The sequence below is a fragment of the Drosophila sechellia genome, chromosome 2L (genome assembly GCF_004382195.2).
Source record: "Drosophila sechellia strain sech25 chromosome 2L, ASM438219v1, whole genome shotgun sequence".
NCBI lineage: Eukaryota > Metazoa > Arthropoda > Insecta > Diptera > Drosophilidae > Drosophila > Drosophila sechellia.
Genome location: NC_045949.1, coordinates 17,753,923 through 17,772,592, shown reverse-complemented (window position 1 = coordinate 17,772,592; position 18,670 = coordinate 17,753,923). Strand labels below are relative to the sequence as shown.

Sequence of the window (18,670 nt, the reverse complement as noted above, 5' to 3'; positions counted from 1 at the left end):
TGATTAATTTACAAATGGTAGCAGAATCGCAGCAGTCACGTTTCTATGAACTTGGGGTAGGTAATGCCTTTCGAAAGTCGAGAATTAGTTGGGATTAACGTCATCATTCAAAACAGTAACGGTTGGAATTTTATGCCTTCTAATCCCTTGTGTTTAAAATTCGAATACATAATTAGATATGCTCAAGCTATGAGCTACAGTTCCCCAAACTACTAGCTGTGCTATCTAAACTTTGGCGAAATACAAATGTATCTGTGTGATAAGTCCAGAAGCTAGCCACGAGTCCGCCGTATTTGTGAGATAATGCGATTGTGATATGACAATGCCTCCACAACCAACTCCTCAAAAAAAAAAAACACAATATGTATTCAGTTAGTTGGTGTTCCGTTACCGTTTCCGTAACAAAAGTTCCGTGAGCCCGTGGTCATAACTTGGGCTCAGCCGAAACAGACAAAAGGAGAGCCCGTCGACTCGAATGTATCTGGGGAAACCATCTTTTTATTTTGGCCAAAGGCGAAAAAGGGGAAAAGAGCTAGATACATTCGGGCCTAACCCGGACCTGGGAGCGAATTAAGTTCAATTTTCGTTAGTGCTTTCGTTTAATCAGAAAACCGCACACAGATACAGATACAGATACAGAAACTCCATGACTTCACCGGCATGTGAGTACCGTGTGCATATTTTCCAGGAATTTTTCCGCCCATATGAATGCGAGTGTGAGTGTGTGCGATGGGTTTATAATGGAGCTCTGTGAGTCCGCTGTGTGCGAATTTCCAAGAAATCGCCTCTCTTCACATTAAATGTTAATATTATTATTTTCGTTATTATCGTTCTCGGGCCTAGATAATCAGCACGCCCCTCCGCCACCCGCGCGTGATAAGCGAGATAACGAATTCGGGCGTAAACGTAATATAAACAAAGTGTGCTCCTACGTCAATGGAGATATTGTGCCACTAGCCGAAGAACCCGTCGAACATAATCAGTCACGAACTTTGTATTTGTTTTACTTGAAACACTAATTAAAGTTCCACATATATCGCACTGGTATTTGAATGCCGCATCGCCTTGAAAGATGAGCGGCGTTTTCTTGTTTGTTTATCACTTTCGACCCGCGGCGCAATGAATGGGCGAATTTCGAATCCGAGTGCGCGGAGCGTAATAAATCCCATTTCAATTTTCCTGCGAAAAAATATATCAACGGCATACACTTTTCCAAGATCCCCAATGCGAACCCCCCGTGCCCCACTTGCCCCACTCCAGTTTCTTTGGCACTTTACTGCTCCGCTTTGCATGTGATTTTATTTTCGAGCGAACTTCATTTGCGAATTCCCAGTAAATGCAAAGCAAAATGGAAACAAAAAGAGAAATACACAAAATATAAGCAGCGATGTCGGCGGCAACAAAAAGTAATTGAATTCGCTTTAAAATCCTACGCCCTCCCTCGAGCGGATTCTTCGCTCCTCAGTCGCTGGCTTTTTCATTGTCGTTGAGGTTTCTTCGCGTCGCGAGATTCCGCCACATGGCAACTTGGTCCACTGGCTTCTTCACAAGTCTCCGCCATATAATAAAATACATATTTATTCTGTATTATAGCAGTGACAACTTCGTGATCATGTCGTTAGCATGCGCGATTACTGGCCTTACTGCAAAAATAAATATAGATTCTGATTTTACATTTTATAGCTTTTATAGCTTACTATGATATTGCTCCCATTTAAAGAAAAACTGATATTTGGAATTTAATCCTTCCGTAGAGTATTCAGCTGCTTGCTAGACTCCTGATCCCAGCTCCTTTGTGTGGCTCACTTTTTGCACTAGCCCACATTGCATCCCTCATACGCCCCGTTGACCGCGATTCGAGCTGCTCTTTGCTGCTGTTGCTTTTGCTGCTTTGTTGTGACAATTTCTGCGTAAAACATAATACCTACAGTGGGACAGCCAGCTAAGCCATGGCTGTATTGTTGTTGGCCAAGTTAGCTGGGAAGGTTACAAAAACTCATTTCGAGTGCGCCGGACTCCAAATGGTTTTTTAATAACGGGCCTTGACGAAGGGGCGCGGCCCATGTACGAAATTTATTCACATACAGATAATAAGATTGGATTTGAATTGTTTAAACTTGTGCACATGTAAAAAATCGCAGTACAAATTGGCAATTATTGTACGAGAGTTTCTAATTGCTAGCCAACCTTTTTTCGGTGTTTATTTGAATATTCACATCTTGGGTTGTAGGCATGTGATTCCCCTACATTTTTCAAGTTGTCCGAATCAACGGGCTTCTCAATTTTAAATTAATCTAAATTTGTCTTTAATCCATTCATTCGGTTTAAGCAAATCTTGTTTCGTATTTTTATATTGGCTTTGATTATTTTTAGAGATACCGTTTTTCCCACAAATCTGTTATAAATGCAAATAAAATTCACTTCACATTTGAATACATCCATATGTATCTCCTCTTGAATTCTGCAAGTTTTTCCCTACATTTCTGAGGGGTGAATCCCCCGTTCATTAGCGCAGTCCCTTATTAGCCATTCAAACCACTGCGCGTTGTTGGCTTTCTTTCGCCCATCGCCATCCGTCTCTGGCCGGCAACATTTATCAACATTTTTACCCCGAACAAGTTATGTATTAGATCATTATCCGCATTTGGATTTCTGACGAAATTTCGCATTGTCTGCAGCGGCGCAGAAAAACTTCAGCTGCCGCCGCCGGTCGGCTCCGCGTGGCAACTGGAAAAAAAACAAAAGTAAAAAGGTATAGGGAAAAGTTCAGCTCGACGACGAGCCCTCCAAATACTCGGTCGGCAGAAATGCAATCCTCGGACAGTCTGCTGCTACTCATTGTCTGGGTGACTCATGGAACGCCTTGTCCTACCTACGGATACCCTCGAGGTGCACTGAGCGAAAAGACTTCGTTTTGGGTATTAGGATCTCAAGTTAAATTAATGCTTACCTTATTACGATCCATTATTTAATAACATTATTTAATTAACTTGACTGTTTTTTAGAGAAGTTTAGAGTTGGTTTGTTCTTAATGATATATTAGAAATTTTCTCAGTGTAGTCCTCCAAGCGGATCCAGTCCCTCCTGCCCGACCCGAGTTCAGTATCTCTGTATCTGCCGTTTCAGTTTTGTATTTCCATTGAAAAATTTTGTTAGCTGGCTGTCGTTTCATGCGGGTCTCTTGGAATCTGAAGTTGAATCTTGAGTTCAAGTCACTCTTTTTGTATTTCATCATAGTCGTAAATACACAGCAAAAGTCGACGGAGTCGCTGAGTCTCTCGGCTGCGGGGAAAAATGATAATAATTATCTGCGGTTAATGCGAACGATCGTGTCAAACGTTAGCCAGAATGTATTGATTACTCACTCACTCACCTGATCCAATCGTACGATTTGAATGCGATAAATTGCCTGTGGCACGTGCGGCATGGAGTCGTGCATGAAAAGTGAGAAAAAAAAGTATCTACGTATCTATAAGTGTGCAAATTACCGTTAGGCGGCCAACGGTGCATACAAATCGAATCGCTGGGGCCTTTATGATCCATCGGACACCCTATAATTTCGACGCCAGTGGCCGCAGTCATACATATCGTTTTCCGGCTAAAACACTTTATTTATAATTTCTCGATTCTCGTTAAAAAGCTGCAATTTTCGACTGTTTACCGCTTGCTGGTCGCATTTCCGGGAAGCAACTTGAATATTTTCCCTTCCATTTTTGGGAAAAGTGGTGAGAATATATGCACTGTTAATTGCTTGAATTGTTCGACAAGGTTTCCCATTTCTGTGTTTGATTAGGCCCAAACATATGACGACTGTACGTACAAATGTATGCACATACATACGTATGGATGTGTGGATACTCTCTCAGGCGCCTCGTTAGGTGATTAACACAAGGGAATTCCACGGAAATCGCTCAGGGTTGATATCAGCCGCTGAGGTCGAACAACGTTCGATAAGTTTGAAGTGATAGACGCTCGTCTGCAATCATTGTTCCAGCGAATTTCCCCATTTGCGGCCCACCCAAATCAAGTCGTATTATATGGGCGAGGGAATTCTGCCAAACTCCCCACTGCAATTGCCGCAGGATTCCCGGAATTGATAATCATTGTTTCCGCCCAAGTCCTGGCCGTAGTGTATACACGTTGATTACATTTTGCGGCCTTGTTTTTGGTAATTTTCAATTCATCGCCGCGATAAACAATCTTGACTAAGTTCACATAAACACCGCGATCTTAATCGTTAGCGCGAATACTGAGTTTATGGTCAAAATAAGGCGTGTTTTACGGGAGAGTGCGTGCTTGGCAGCCTTTAAATATCGAACAGATAAGGGGAACTTGGAATAATAAAATATGTCCGATTTCTAATTAAGACAATCTCGCATTTCCCTGAATTTGCAATTGATTGTTGCGCAGAATACTATCTTCTGGGGTCATTAAAATATGGATTCTTAAAACAGCCTGTACTATGTATGGGGCTCTTGAATTCAAAGAATCTAAACATAAATTCAAGCCAGTTGTCAAGGGTTCCTCGAAAGTATCTATCTACTCATTAAATGTACTTAGTGTAAAAATCCAGGAAGTTACTGGATTCACCATGACGGATCATTATCGATCAATCAGCGGACCTTATTGGCCAATCGGTGATCCAATTATTTCGCCATTGAGGGAAAAGACACCTGCGAAAAAAAGAAACAGCGGTGACATACTCATACTCATCGCCGTGTTTCCGACTCCGGGTAACTACCAAGAATTCCTACCACCACGGATGAGTCAGTACATAGTCGAACCACTGCTTTGTACGTGTACCTTGGCCATCATGCCGTATATGGCCCAAGTTGGAAGCTCGGTGACGCATCCTGGTGATGCGGGTGCGATAAGGATTTGTCAGTGCGAATTCAGTTGCCCACCAGAACACCCAGTTCCCGGAGAGACGTAATGACGTGCACACGAATTATGTAGAATTCAGCTGTGAATAATGTGGAATGTTCTATGAATGGAGGAGGTACTTTGTGGGCGCCGTTCAAATGGAGATAAGTAGGGCAATTTGACCCGCAAGTCAGTGAAATGCGATTGGAATCAAGGATGTGTACTCGCTTTCCACATTGATTCATCGCCACTCCATGGGCAGGTTTCTAAAAATAGGATGAGCCCATAACGATTTGGTGAACAAATGTGCGAGTGTACTTGCTCTTTGGGGGAGCACTAACTGATGCGTGGGATTGGAATGCCGCTGTTTATCGTCCTCATATGCATGACGAGATCACCCAGATCAACCAGATCCCTCCGGGATGATGAGTCAGTTCGTGGGGGAGATGTTCACGACTCTGTGCCACAGAAGATCAACTGGGGGGAACTCCATTAATCAGAATAGTTAGACAGTGGCACTTAATTGCCCATTTGACCGGCGACCGAGTGAGTCCCACTCGGAGTGCCACTGTGGAACTTCTCCGCCTGTCCAAGTGGCTAATTAACGCACTGGTGAAGCCCTCACCAAGTGGATGGGCTCATTGCTGTAGGTCAAGACACTTCTCACGCCGCTGGGGGGAACTGGGCAAAACTCGTTCCAATCGCAACCCGGCTATTTCTGGATCTTGCGAAATGCACTGGGAGCAAATATTAACCAAATCGAAACGTGCTAACTGAGCTGGTCAATAATTAACTTGAAATTAACGGCGGGATCTTCTCTTAGCCCATGTTTGAAGAGTGTACTTTACTGTCGATTCCCACTAAATGTTGAAGGTGGATAAACAAAGCAATATGTTCGCAATAAGCATTAAATGTTTGATGGCGCATGTAAACTAATGTGAAATCGTACTCCCATTCCTCCATTCCAGAAAGCAACCGGAGGTCCACGCCAACTAGGACTCTGCCCCACCTCGAGCTTCCAATGGGTCATCACCTTAGCAAGTTCTCAGCACGCGCCAATAGCCAGGAAAAGAGAGAACCGCCCGCCAGCTCGAGCCCCAGGGATTCAGCAGCACTAGTAGAGGCGATCAGCGTGGACGAGGAGGAGCTGCAGGTGGAAGAGATCCTCACGGAGGCCACAGTCTCAGCAGCCACTGCCGCCACATCGCCGGCGGAAGTGCGTCAGATCATCATCAAAATCCAGCTGGCCAAAATGGAGAACGGCAATCCGGTGGCCGCTGGTCAGGTGGAAAGTTTCGCGGAGGTGGTGGAACAGGAGGAGCAGCAGCGGCAATGCGCAGGTGGTGCCACCGACGACGACGCCGCCGCCTTGTCTGCGGATTCGCTGAATGCAAATGGGCAGATTGTGAATGTGACCCTGGAGGGCGGCTACGGCGAGGTGGGCGTGGTGACAAATCGAACTGCTGGCAGTTCGCCGGAAGCGCCCAAAACCGAACGACAGCCCGTGAATAACAACAGTTTAGCGGGAAGCGTCGGCGCTGCGATAAGTACGTTACAACTGCACGACAACCACGGCGGCAACGCCAACTGCCCCTTGGAAGCCGACGACGATGACGACCTGGATGAGTCGCTGCTGCGTCGGCGTCGCAGCAACAGCAACAGCCGCAGCAACATCCACCACCACCCGGAGCAGCAGCAGCAGCACGAGGCCGAAGTCGTCGAGTATTGCGAAGTGCTCGAGTCGCTGCCAGTCAGCAATATGTTGTCGGCGGGAACGCAACACAGCAGCAAGCCAGGTGGGCAAAAGTCGGAGTGTGAGAGCGAGCGAACTCTCTTCTCAGGTTGGAAGGTGCACAGCAAAAAATCGGGAGGGCTTAACAAATCAAAAAAAAAAAAAAAGAAAATAGTGCAAACAATTTTACTCCCATTTGTCAGCAATTAAGATTCAGTGGTGTGATTTCAAATATGTGATGAAATATGAGTGATGAAATCCAATCAAGTAGTGACGTCATGAGTTTTTCAAAATTGTTATAGTATGTAAAAGCTAATCAACCATAACAATCTAAAAAACAATCTAACTACTACCATAATAATTTCGAATTAGTCACTAAAAAATAGCTTTAAAGTGAAACGTAGGAAATGCCACTTTCAGTTCATTTCAGTTCAATGAATTCTGATCCAGGGATTTTTCGCTGTGCACGGCAGATCAATATAGAAGAGAATCCGACCTAATCTCATCAAATTTAAAGTGAATCAAATTAATAATAAATTCTGTTCTCCGAAAAACAGTTTTCAGAAGCAATAATAGCAACAGTTGCTGCCGCAGTCGCAGTAAAGCACTTTCAATGGGCGCAGCAACATCCTCCGCCTCCGGGTCCGCATCCACATCCGCGTCCGCATCCACATCCTCCAAGCGGCGATGCTGCAAGTGCAAGTGTCGCGACGCCTTCCGTGGATTGAGGGACATGCTGCCGAGCAGCAGCAGTTCCGTGAGCAATAAAAAGGATGCCGCTGCGGTGGTGGCGACGGTTCCGAGGAAATCCCGGACAGCTGACCGCCGCTCCACACCGCCCACGCTGGGCACATCGAGTGGGAGCTCCCAACGCCGGATGCAGAGCCAAAGGATGCGGAATTCGGTCGCCGTTCCGGACGCCAGCCATCACCATCATCAGCTCATCATTCGGATCACATCGCCGGGCTTCGTGGTCGAGTCGCCCAATGGCGGACGCGTAACTGTGGTAACCGAGCCCGCACCCCAGTCGCCCCAGACTCCGCCCCGGCCACGCCCCCAGGCTACGGTCGTCCCTGCCGGAGGGGCTGGCCATGCCGGAATCGGAGTCGCCCGCAACATGACCGTGCACTCGCAAATCGACTTCATGCACTGCCTGGTTCCCGATCTGGAGAAGATCACGAACAGCAGCTTCTACTGGGGCAAGATGGACCGCTACGAGGCGGAGCACCTGCTCGAGGGCAAGCCGGAGGGCACGTTCCTGCTGCGCGACTCCGCTCAGGAGGAGTTCCTCTTCTCGGTCACATTCCGCAAGTACGGCAGGTCACTGCACGCCCGCATCGAGCAGAGCGGTCACAAGTTCAGGTCAGCACTAGTCCTTATCTCCATGGATTTCTCGGAATCCGCAGTTGACATGCATGGGCGAGTCACTGAAATATGATAGACAATTCCTGGGAATTCCGATTAAACGGTATTGATGAGTCGTCAAAGCCTATAATGAGTTCATTCTAACGCAACAATGTTAGAATTGAAGACTTCACTTAATGAAGATCCAGCATTTGTTCATTTAAACTTTTTAAATAATTAAAAAATCGGAATTCCACTGCATCTTGAAAACCAAACTAGTGACTAACGATACCCATTCCTCTACAGCTTCGACTGCCACGATCCGTGCGTCTTCACGGCGCCCACGGTGACAGGACTTTTGGAGCACTACAAGGACCCCGCCTGCGTGATGTTCTTCGAGCCCTGCCTGACGATACCCCTGCACCGAAGGCAGACCTTCTCCCTGCAGCAGCTCTCCCGGGCGACCATTGTGTCCAACACCAGCTACGACGGGATCAACCAGATGGAGCTGCCCGGCCGGCTGAAGAGCTACCTCAAGGAGTACCACTACAAGCAGAAGCTGCGCGTCAAGCCCATCGACCAGAACACCCCGGTGCCGTACTACGGCAATGTATAGCGGGAGGAGCAGCAGGTGGGCTTCACCTACTACGAGGACGTGGAGAGCGGCAGCGAGGTGGACGAGGACGACGACGAGGGCGTCAACATCCGGGTCTCCTACGTCCAGCACGCCGAGGTGGTGGCCCAGCTGCAGCAGGTCACCACGGCGTCGGGCCCATCGGCTCCGTCCTCCTCCAGATCTTCCAATCTTCAGGAGCACCTCAGCAGGCTGCCCAACCGCATGGCAGCCGCCTTCGGCCGGATGTCGGCCAATCTGAATTGCTACCAGAAGACTGTCGCCACGCCGGAGCGCCACCCCAACTCCTCCTGAGGACCAGGATGTAGCCGGAGGAGGGGCAACCAGAACCCAGAAACCAAAACTCAAACTGAGACAATCCCAGTGCAGCGTGTGCCGCCACCATAAGTGTAAAGATCAAACGCGAAGCCACACAACAAAATCGCTAGCTCGCTACTACAAGACTGGCATGGATCAAAAACCAAATGTTCACCATATATATCTCATCTATAGGAATGCAGCTCGGACGGATTTTTGAGTTGTGGCACTCTTGAAAGCGAGCTGGTAAAATGTAGAGTCAAAATCGCAGTTAGCTAATTGTACTATAAACTAAGTATTATTACCTAAAGCAACCCACTCTCCTACACACATAAGTATTGCAAAAAGAAGGGCCAATCGAGCTTTTCGTATTCGCTGGTATTCTTGTAATATTTCGTTGTATTTATTTGAAGTATGGAATCTAAATTATGTGTTACTGTTACGTGTAAATACGAGATACGAACGCAGCTTAGTTAGCCTAAAACTCTCTCATTAGCCAAATTTCCAAATGTAATTTTCGCCTATTTATAAATATACTTTATTTATTTATTCGAAGTGATTTCGTTCGCAAGCGAGTGCTTTGTTTTAACAAAACCGAGTTGTACACGTGTAGAGCATTTGTAAATACTACCGATTTTCGCATAAGCTGTAGCTATATTAATATAATATCATGTATTCCTACCTAGGTGGTTGCTGTTATTCGTAAACATTCAATAAGCAGTTGTTTCCAATACCTATTTAATGTATTTTACATATCTCACATTTTGATGAGCATGCGTATCAATATTCAAAAACAAAATCGAAAAAAGAGCCAAACAAATAAAGTTGATCAAGATATTAGCAAAAATCTCAAAGTGTGTTTTGAATCAGAAGTGTGGAATCATAAGTGTGGAGTCATAATCAACCATTTAAAATAAATTGTTGATGTATTTCAATATCTTTAAAATATAAATGTTTACCACATTCTTTATTTTCAAGATAAAGTGATGAACTCTTTATAAAAGGGAACTAATCAACTAAAACCTACAGATTAATCTGTCAAGAATATGCTCAACTAAACCTTTTCTTATTTTATTTTATGGAATTCGGAATTGAATATACATTCTTAATGAATTCTATGTCGGATATTTGTAATCTTTTTTTTATTTTATTTATTTATTGTTATAAGATGAAATAGTTAGGCTTTTTTTAAGTTTAGGTAAATGTGGATATATAACAAATATTAATTTGTATATCAATTTATCAGTGTACCCTACCTTTTGACATTTACGTATAAATAAAATTAAAAGGTCACATTTAAAATGCAATTCAAACTAAAGCAGCACAATGCCAGTAAAAATTAAAAAAAATAAATGAGTTTATAATTTAATTAATAGTTGGAAACAACGCCAGCTCAGTGAGAACTGGTTGAAAATGCTTATCGGGCTATCGATGACTACCCACCACTAGTGGTAACCTGCTACCAACCCGAGGCTGGTCACACTGCTCTAGTCGCGTCCAAAAAGTGTACAATTTTTCACCACCTCGGTTTGTTTTTTCGGAACAGGCGAGGCACCTTCGATTCGCTACGACTTCCGTTTCCGATCCGTTTCGGATGATAGCTCTGAGTGCGCTGCTAACCAAATATACGATCGGTATTATGAGCAACCTAAGCAATGGCAACAGCAACAACAACAACCAGCAGCAGCAGCAACAACAGGGCCAGAACCCACAACAACAAGCACAGAACGAAGGTGGAGCGGGGGCGGAGTTCGTGGCGCCACCGCCCGGACTAGGCGCCGCAGTGGGCGTGGCAGCCATGCAGCAGCGCAACCGCCTGCTGCAGCAACAGCAGCACCACCACCAGAATCCCGCCGCCGAGGGAAGTGGCCTGGAACGGGGCAGCTGCCTCCTGCGCTACGCCAGCCAGAACTCACTGGACGAGAGCTCCCAGAAGCACGTCCAGCGGCCAAATGGCAAGGAGCGCGGCACGGTGGGGCAGTATAGCAACGAGCAGCACACGGCGCGCTCCTTCGACGCCATGAACGAGATGAGAAAGTAAGGATGGCTCGAGGTCCTGTCGAAGGAACAGGTCGCATGACTATAGGATTAGGTTCAGTCCTTAAGCATCAGAAAGAAGGAGTCATAGTTTCTAAGAACCTTGAGGCAGTATCCTTGCATGCAGAATATTTGGCACTAATTTTGGTCCGGAACTCAAGAACATGTTACAGATTCGAGATCCTTAGTAATATATACTAATTCCTACCTGTGAGAGGTTTTCAATGCCTTAGGTAGAACTTTGGTTATTTTATACCGCCTCTACATATGATTTTTAATGTTATGCAGAAATAGATTTATGGTACTTTTATAACCAGATTATGTAAATAAGCACACCTATAACAGTTCGAAAAAGTTCCAAATGTCGCATAATAAGTCAGTCATGCCCAAATGTATCATCTGTTTGTTCAAGAGCAAATCAGCTGAAGGTTCAGGTTCTAAAAATGTGTCATCTATTCCCCAGTCACTATTTCCTTGAAAAAAAAAAAAAACAGCGGATCTTAGTTTCATCCACTAAAACTTTCATTTGTTAAATATGACGACCTACCTCAACTAAATATAAATAGAACTGTGCTAACTACACTCTATAATAAACACGTCTCCTCTGTTCCCGGACAAAGGCGCATGATTCAATCCCTGCGTGTTGGACGGGAACAGGTGGACCGACTGGCTGGCTCTCGAGCTTTGAGATTTGGGCCAAGATGCGAAAATAAAATCGCTGAAAATGTCAGACGATCGTCACTCGCATATTTGCGCAGTTCGCTTTGTTTATCTGGCCGTTGCTAATATTTGTGTTTGCACACTATATACATATGTATAAACGAATATTTGCCGCCGCTTTTGTCGTGGGGCCATTCGCATTAATTATTGTCTAGTTTTTATTATGATGAGTTGCTTACGCCTTCGGGTTTCGCATTGGGCCACGACCTTGAACTTGGTGCGGCCAAAAATGATATTCGTTTTCGAATCGCATTTCGATTCCGCTTCCGCGTCTCTGCCTTTGCTTACTTTTTGGAAAACTACTGGGCGCATGAAAAATTTATTGGCAGCTTACATAAAACGAGTTTTTTTCGGCCCAATCATATCGTATTCGGCGCGAAAGTGAATGTGGTGTAACCCAAAAAGTAAGCCGAGCGTTGTAATCTGAATTGCTTGTTAACTGGGAATGATTCGAAAAAAGATTCCGGGAGGTGTATATTCTATGCGATTTTTATTGGGTTATAATTATAACACCTTCTGATTTTGAAGACAAAAGACTAAGATTTTGAGTAGTCATCATCATTTAATGGCGCCATAATTTGCAAAGTTCATATTATCCCCGTCTCTTTTTACAAAACAAAACATTTTGCTCTCGAAAAAATCCAAGCACTTTTGTTTACAAAGATAAACATCAGCCTTGAAGATATTTAGCACGCTTTTAAACTGTTTATTTGGCAATCAAAACGACCCATTGCTAGTGGTTTTTGAAATGTTTGCAATCGATTTAAAAGTCTTAATATTGTCGATACATGACGGTTACTAACCAATTTACTTAGTAAAAAAAAATGTATCAAATCTTATATATATTTTTACCTATTACAGACAAAAACAGCTCTGTGATGTGATATTGGTGGCCGACGATGTGGAGATCCACGCCCACCGCATGGTGCTGGCCTCATGCAGTCCGTACTTCTATGCGATGTTCACCAGCTTCGAGGAGTCGCGGCAGGCGAGGATCACCCTCCAGAGTGTCGATGCCCGGGCCTTGGAGCTGCTCATCGACTACGTATACACTGCCACGGTGGAGGTGAACGAGGATAACGTGCAGGTCCTCTTGACCGCCGCCAACCTGCTCCAGCTCACGGATGTGCGAGATGCCTGCTGCGACTTCCTGCAAACGCAGCTGGATGCGAGTAATTGCCTCGGCATCCGGGAGTTCGCTGATATTCATGCCTGCGTGGAACTTCTCAATTACGCAGAGACCTACATCGAGCAGCATTTCAAGTAAGTGGCCAGATTGTGATGACGCACTATGGGCAGACAAACATAAAATTGTTTTGATTTGCCTGTTTACAGATAGGAATCCATTACTGTATCTGTTCACTATTCACTTTTCGAACATATATATTGGGAAAACTCAATTAAGTTTTTTTTATATCTGCGGATAGTAATTCGTATTACCCATTTATATTCCAGTGAAGTGCCTATTCATTTATTATTTATTCAGAGTGCATATCCCGTGCTTATTAGAAAGCTGTCGTACAACAATATCAATTAAATCGGATAACTAATTAATGGGATTAGCTAACTGATATATATTTTAATAATACGGGTTAACAACTGTGCCAAGACTCAACAAAAAGTATTTCTCCTTATATTATAAAAACGATTAAATTCCTAGGTGTGTTTGGAACGTATAAAAATTTTAATAATTTAACTCGGCTTTTTGATTTAATCATTAAAAAAAATCCTATAAAATTAGTAACTGTCACTTATTGGTGTCTTCCAGCATCTATTTTTAGACGCTGATTTTTGGTTTCCATTAGATCACGTTTTTAATCTTATATTATTTATATTTTCGAATGCAACTACTGAATAAGTAGTACAAAGTATCAGAATTATATACGTTCTCATTGATTTCATCAGACCAAAATAAATTAATTATTAAATTTATATAACAGTAAACAGACGCAAAATCGAAAGCAAATGTGCAATATAAACCATTGAACCGGTTGCGATTAATTGAATTTACTTAGCCCACTCCGCTCATTCCTGGCGCCCCACTACTAACTGCTTGTGTTTGCTTTATTTGCAGCGAGGTGATCCAGTTCGATGAGTTTCTGAACCTCTCGCACGAGCAGGTCATCAGCCTGATTGGCAACGACCGGATTTCGGTTCCAAATGAGGAGCGCGTATACGAGTGCGTCATCGCCTGGCTGCGCTACGATGTTCCGATGCGGGAGCAGTTCACCTCGTTGCTCATGGAGCATGTGCGTCTGCCGTTCCTGTCCAAGGAGTACATTACACAGCGCGTGGACAAAGAGATCCTTCTCGAGGGCAATATCGTGTGCAAGAATCTCATCATTGAAGCATTGACCTATCATCTACTGCCCACTGAGACAAAGTCCGCTAGAACGGTGCCCAGGAAGCCGGTGGGCATGCCCAAGATACTGCTCGTTATTGGAGGACAAGCACCCAAGGCTATACGATCGGTGGAGTGGTATGATCTGCGAGAGGAAAAGTGGTATCAGGCCGCCGAAATGCCCAACCGCAGATGCCGCTCCGGCTTAAGTGTCCTGGGTGACAAGGTCTATGCTGTCGGAGGTTTCAATGGATCCCTGCGTGTGCGCACCGTAGATGTCTACGATCCTGCAACGGATCAGTGGGCAAACTGCAGCAACATGGAGGCCAGGCGATCTACCCTGGGAGTAGCTGTCCTCAATGGCTGCATATACGCCGTGGGCGGATTCGATGGCACAACGGGTCTGTCGAGTGCCGAGATGTATGATCCCAAGACTGACATCTGGCGGTTTATCGCCTCTATGTCCACGCGTCGCAGTTCTGTGGGCGTAGGCGTCGTCCACGGACTCCTTTATGCCGTGGGCGGGTACGATGGCTTCACTCGTCAGTGCTTATCTTCAGTGGAGCGCTATAATCCGGACACGGACACATGGTTTGCTGTGGCGGAAATGAGTTCGCGCAGGAGTGGCGCCGGCGTGGGAGTGCTGAACAATATTCTATATGCCGTTGGCGGTCACGATGGTCCCATGGTCAGAAGATCCGTTGAAGCCTACGATTGTGAAACTAACTCCTGGCGTTCGGTGGCAGACATGTCATATTGCCGGCGAAATGCGGGAGTGGTGGCTCACGATGGTCTGCTGTATGTGGTCGGTGGCGATGATGGCACCTCAAACCTCGCTTCTGTGGAGGTCTACTGCCCAGACTCGGACAGTTGGAGAATACTGCCTGCTTTGATGACCATCGGACGCAGCTATGCGGGCGTGTGTATGATCGACAAGCCCATATGAATGGAAGAGCAGGGTGCATTGGCCCGGTAAGTCAATGGAAGCATTGTTACCAAAACAAATTATAATTATCTCTCTTGTTTCTTTCCAGCCAAGCTGCTTCGTTGGCCATCGCACTGCTGGATGATGAGAATAGCCAGGCGGAGGGCACGATGGAGGGCGCCATTGGTGGTGCCATCTACGGCAATCTGGCGCCGGCTGGTGGGGCTGCAGCGGTTGCAGCTCCAGCTGCGCCGGCTCAAGCGCCCCAGCCAAATCATCCGCACTACGAGAACATCTACGCGCCAATTGGACAGCCTAGCAACAACAACAACGGCAGCAACAGCAACCAAGCTGCAGCCATCGCCAATGCCAATGCCCCTGCAAATGCCGAGGAAATTCAGCAACAACAACCACCAGCTCCCACTGAACCTAATGCCAACAATAATCCGCAACCACCAACAGTAGCAGCTCCAGCACCATCACAACAACAACAGCAAGCACAGCCACAGCCACAACAACCTCAACGCATACTGCCCATGAATAACTATAGGAATGATTTGTATGATCGATCTGCCGCCGGCGGAGCCTGCTCCGCCTACGATGTTCCGAGAGCCGTGAGATCTGGCCTTGGATACCGACGCAACTTTAGGATAGATATGCAGAATGGTGAGAATTAAGAATACTATTAAGCAGAAGACAGTTTACGGCAAGTGACAGTCCGTTTGTTACGCTGTCTTTATTTGAGCTTTTAAGTATGAAGTGCTCGTAAAATCGACATAAAAATTCAAAGTTGTCTTCCAATTATATAACTTTATCAGTATTGGTTTGCCTTCATTTTCGTGAATTTTTTAAGCAAACAACGTTTTTACATTTTGTGAGATGGGAAGCAAAAACCATTCAAACGTAAACAAACACGAAGTTCAAATCAATTATTAGTTCTTACCGGCCCACATTTAAACAAACATTTAAACGCATGATACTAACTTTCCGTATAACAAATAAATTTTCATTAAGCACCTTATTTTCAACTCTAGGAAATCGATGTGGAAGTGGTCTTCGTTGTACTCCACTTTATACGAACAGTCGATCCAATTGTCAACGCCAGCGCAGTTTTGACGACACTGAGTCCACGGATGGCTACAATTTTCCCTACACCGGAGCGGGAACAATGCGATACGAGAACATCTATGAGCAGATTCGAGATGAGCCACTTTACCGCACATCCGCTGCCAATCGAGTGCCGCTCTATACACGTCTCGACGTTTTGGGTCATGGAATCGGAAGAATTGAAAGGCACCTAAGCTCGTCATGCGGCAACATCGATCACTATAACTTGGGCGGACATTACGCGGTATTGGGACACTCGCACTTCGGAACCGTCGGACACATTCGATTGAACGCCAATGGATCGGGAGCAGCAGCTCCTGGCGTAGCTGGGAGCGGCACATGCAATGTTCCAAATTGTCAAGGTTATATGACAGGAGCTGGATCCACAGTTCCTGTGGAGTACGCCAATGTAAAGGTTCCTGTGAAAAACAGTGCATCTAGTTTCTTCAGCTGCCTGCATGGTGAGAACTCGCAGAGTATGACCAATATTTACAAAACGTCTGGAACGGCAGCTGCCATGGCTGCCCATAATTCCCCATTAACGCCAAATGTGTCCATGGAGCGAGCATCCCGATCCGCGTCCGCGGGGGCAGCTGGATCAGCAGCAGCAACTGCTGAAGAGCATTCTGCGGCGGCAGATAGTATTCCAAGCTCATCCAACATTAATGCCAATCGGACAACAGGAGCCATTCCGAAAGTGAAAACAGCCAGCAAGCCAGCTAAGGAGTCGGGAGGATCCTCCACGGCCGCATCGCCAATTTTAGATAAAACTGCATCCATTGGATCGGGAAAGAGCGTAACCTTGGCGAAGAAAACTTCCACAGCAGCAGCGCGCTCTAGCTCATCTGGAGATACCAATGGCAATGGCACTTTGAATCGGATCTCCAAGTCCAGTTTGCAATGGCTACTAGTAAACAAATGGCTGCCGCTGTGGATTGGTCAGGGGCCCGATTGCAAGGTAAAAACATTTGTTCTTCTTTTTACCTCAAACGAATCTGACTATGTATATCCATTTTAGGTGATCGACTTCAACTTCATGTTTTCCCGTGACTGTGTGAGTTGCGACACAGCTTCAGTGGCATCTCAGATGTCAAATCCGTATGGCACACCCCGTTTGAGTGCTCTTCCCCAGGATATGGTGCGCTTCCAGAGTTCCTGCGCTGGAGCTTGTGCGGCAGCCGGAGCAGCTTCTACAATACGAAGAGACGGAAATGCATCAGCTCGCCCACTGCACAGCACTTTGAGTCGCCTGAGGAATGGAGCTGAAAAGAGAAACCCCAATAGGGTGGCTGGAAACTATCAGTACGAGGATCCTTCCTACGAAAATGTGCACGTTCAGTGGCAAAATGGTTTTGAATTCGGAAGATCCCGCGACTACGATCCCAATTCCACCTACCATCAACAGCGTCCTATGCTGCAACGGGCTAGATCGGAAAGTCCCACCTTCAGCAATCAGCAGAGGCGACTACAGCGGCAAGGAGCTCAAGCTCAACAGCAATCACAGCAGCCTAAGCCTCCTGGATCTCCAGATCCCTACAAGAACTACAAACTTAATGCTGATAACAACACCTTCAGGCCTAAGCCTACCGCTGCCGATGAGCTCGAAGGAGCTGTTGGTGGAGCTGTAGCTGAAATAGCGCTTCCTGAAGTTGATATCGAAGTTGTAGATCCTGTCAGCTTAAGTGATAACGAGACTGAGACAACCAGCAGTCAAAACAACCCTCCAGGCACTACCAACAGCAATAATCTGAACGAGCACAATGATTAAAAATGGATAAAATAAGTTGCTTCTGGCAGATCAGCGTTGTAGTTAAAATATTTAAGTATGTAGTTAAACTTCTCTGAAACTCATAAATTTTGTACGGCTTTTAAGATTTTATATTAAAAGTAAGCTGGGTTTTATATTTATATTCAAAAGTGATACCAGTTTATAGTAGGAAGACTAGTTTTTACTTCAGTTTTCAATTCGCTATGTGCAAGTAATTTTTGTAGGATTTAATGTCTCCAGGGACAGAGAACTTTTACTGTACGGAATTCTAATTACAACGCTGATCTTCAAAATTGGATCTCAAAACAATAACAGCATAACGAATCGACCAAAACAACTTCGAGCGAAATTGAAAATTCATTTTAGAAATCAAAAAGATATACACTTAAACATTGTAGAATTTGATATTACTATAGAATCGGGCGACTTTGTGTGACCAGCCAAAGCTCAAGATCGTATATTATTATGTTTCATACTGTAGTTGTAGTTGAAACAAGAATTTTTGTGTGTCATGTCGAGTTATAGGTAACCTAAAAGCCACATCATATCACTCTCCGTAACCACTTTAAGCAATATGCATTTGATATGATAGTTCCATTACTTTTCCACTGCCTACTCAAATTTCCATTACCCCATGGCATTTGGCACATGCACCTGCTTCGTTTGAGTATGTTAAGTTATGGCTTTAAACCGGAACAATAATATTTAGCCAACTATGGTACAAGCTCTCCACTAGAATCCTATTGTTTAAGTCAATTAGAGCTACAGGTATTATTTACATGCATATATATACAAGCGCATATACAATACTCCAGATCGGTACATAAATATAATCATACTTACAAATGTATTGAGTTTAACTAATTCATAATAAAATAGTTCAACGAAATGCTATGCGGCTG

The 18,670-nt window shown here is 45.1% G+C and overlaps 2 protein-coding genes and 1 long non-coding RNA gene across 3 annotated transcripts; 2 read left to right on the top strand and 1 right to left on the bottom strand.

The window, feature by feature from the left end:
- The first annotated feature begins 5,831 nt into the window (after window positions 1-5,831).
- LOC6614530 (pneumococcal serine-rich repeat protein) lies at window positions 5,832-8,654 on the top strand. The gene is made up of 3 exons (XM_032719645.1): window positions 5,832-6,659; window positions 7,153-7,957; window positions 8,246-8,654. Exons 1-3 carry the CDS (start codon window positions 5,885-5,887, stop codon window positions 8,553-8,555), a joined length of 1,890 nt encoding a protein of 629 aa, XP_032575536.1. The 5' UTR covers window positions 5,832-5,884; the 3' UTR covers window positions 8,556-8,654.
- Window positions 8,655-10,351: 1,697 nt separating this feature from the next.
- Window positions 10,352-18,662, top strand: LOC6614529 (ring canal kelch protein). Its single transcript, XM_032726678.1, has 6 exons — window positions 10,352-10,907; window positions 12,489-12,890; window positions 13,702-14,940; window positions 15,003-15,559; window positions 15,928-16,958; window positions 17,019-18,662. Exons 1-6 carry the CDS (start codon window positions 10,465-10,467, stop codon window positions 17,766-17,768), a joined length of 4,422 nt encoding a protein of 1,473 aa, XP_032582569.1. The 5' UTR covers window positions 10,352-10,464; the 3' UTR covers window positions 17,769-18,662.
- LOC116802561 lies at window positions 11,199-11,751 on the bottom strand. The gene is made up of 2 exons (XR_004362869.1): window positions 11,455-11,751; window positions 11,199-11,380 (listed from the first exon to the last, which is right to left on the bottom strand). It is a non-coding gene; the product is annotated as an uncharacterized LOC116802561 (long non-coding RNA).
- Window positions 18,663-18,670: the final 8 nt, after the last annotated feature.

Bases quoted from the DNA above. Each gene is read 5' to 3' on its own strand.
- LOC6614530 (XM_032719645.1), top strand. From the start codon at position 5,885: ATGGGTCATCACCTTAGCAAGTTCTCAGCACGCGCCAATAGCCAGGAA. The intron at 6,660-7,152 runs GTGGGCAAAAGT...TCCGAAAAACAG, and splicing joins GCAACACAGCAGCAAGCCAG to TTTTCAGAAGCAATAATAGC. The intron at 7,958-8,245 runs GTCAGCACTAGT...ATTCCTCTACAG, and splicing joins CAGAGCGGTCACAAGTTCAG to CTTCGACTGCCACGATCCGT.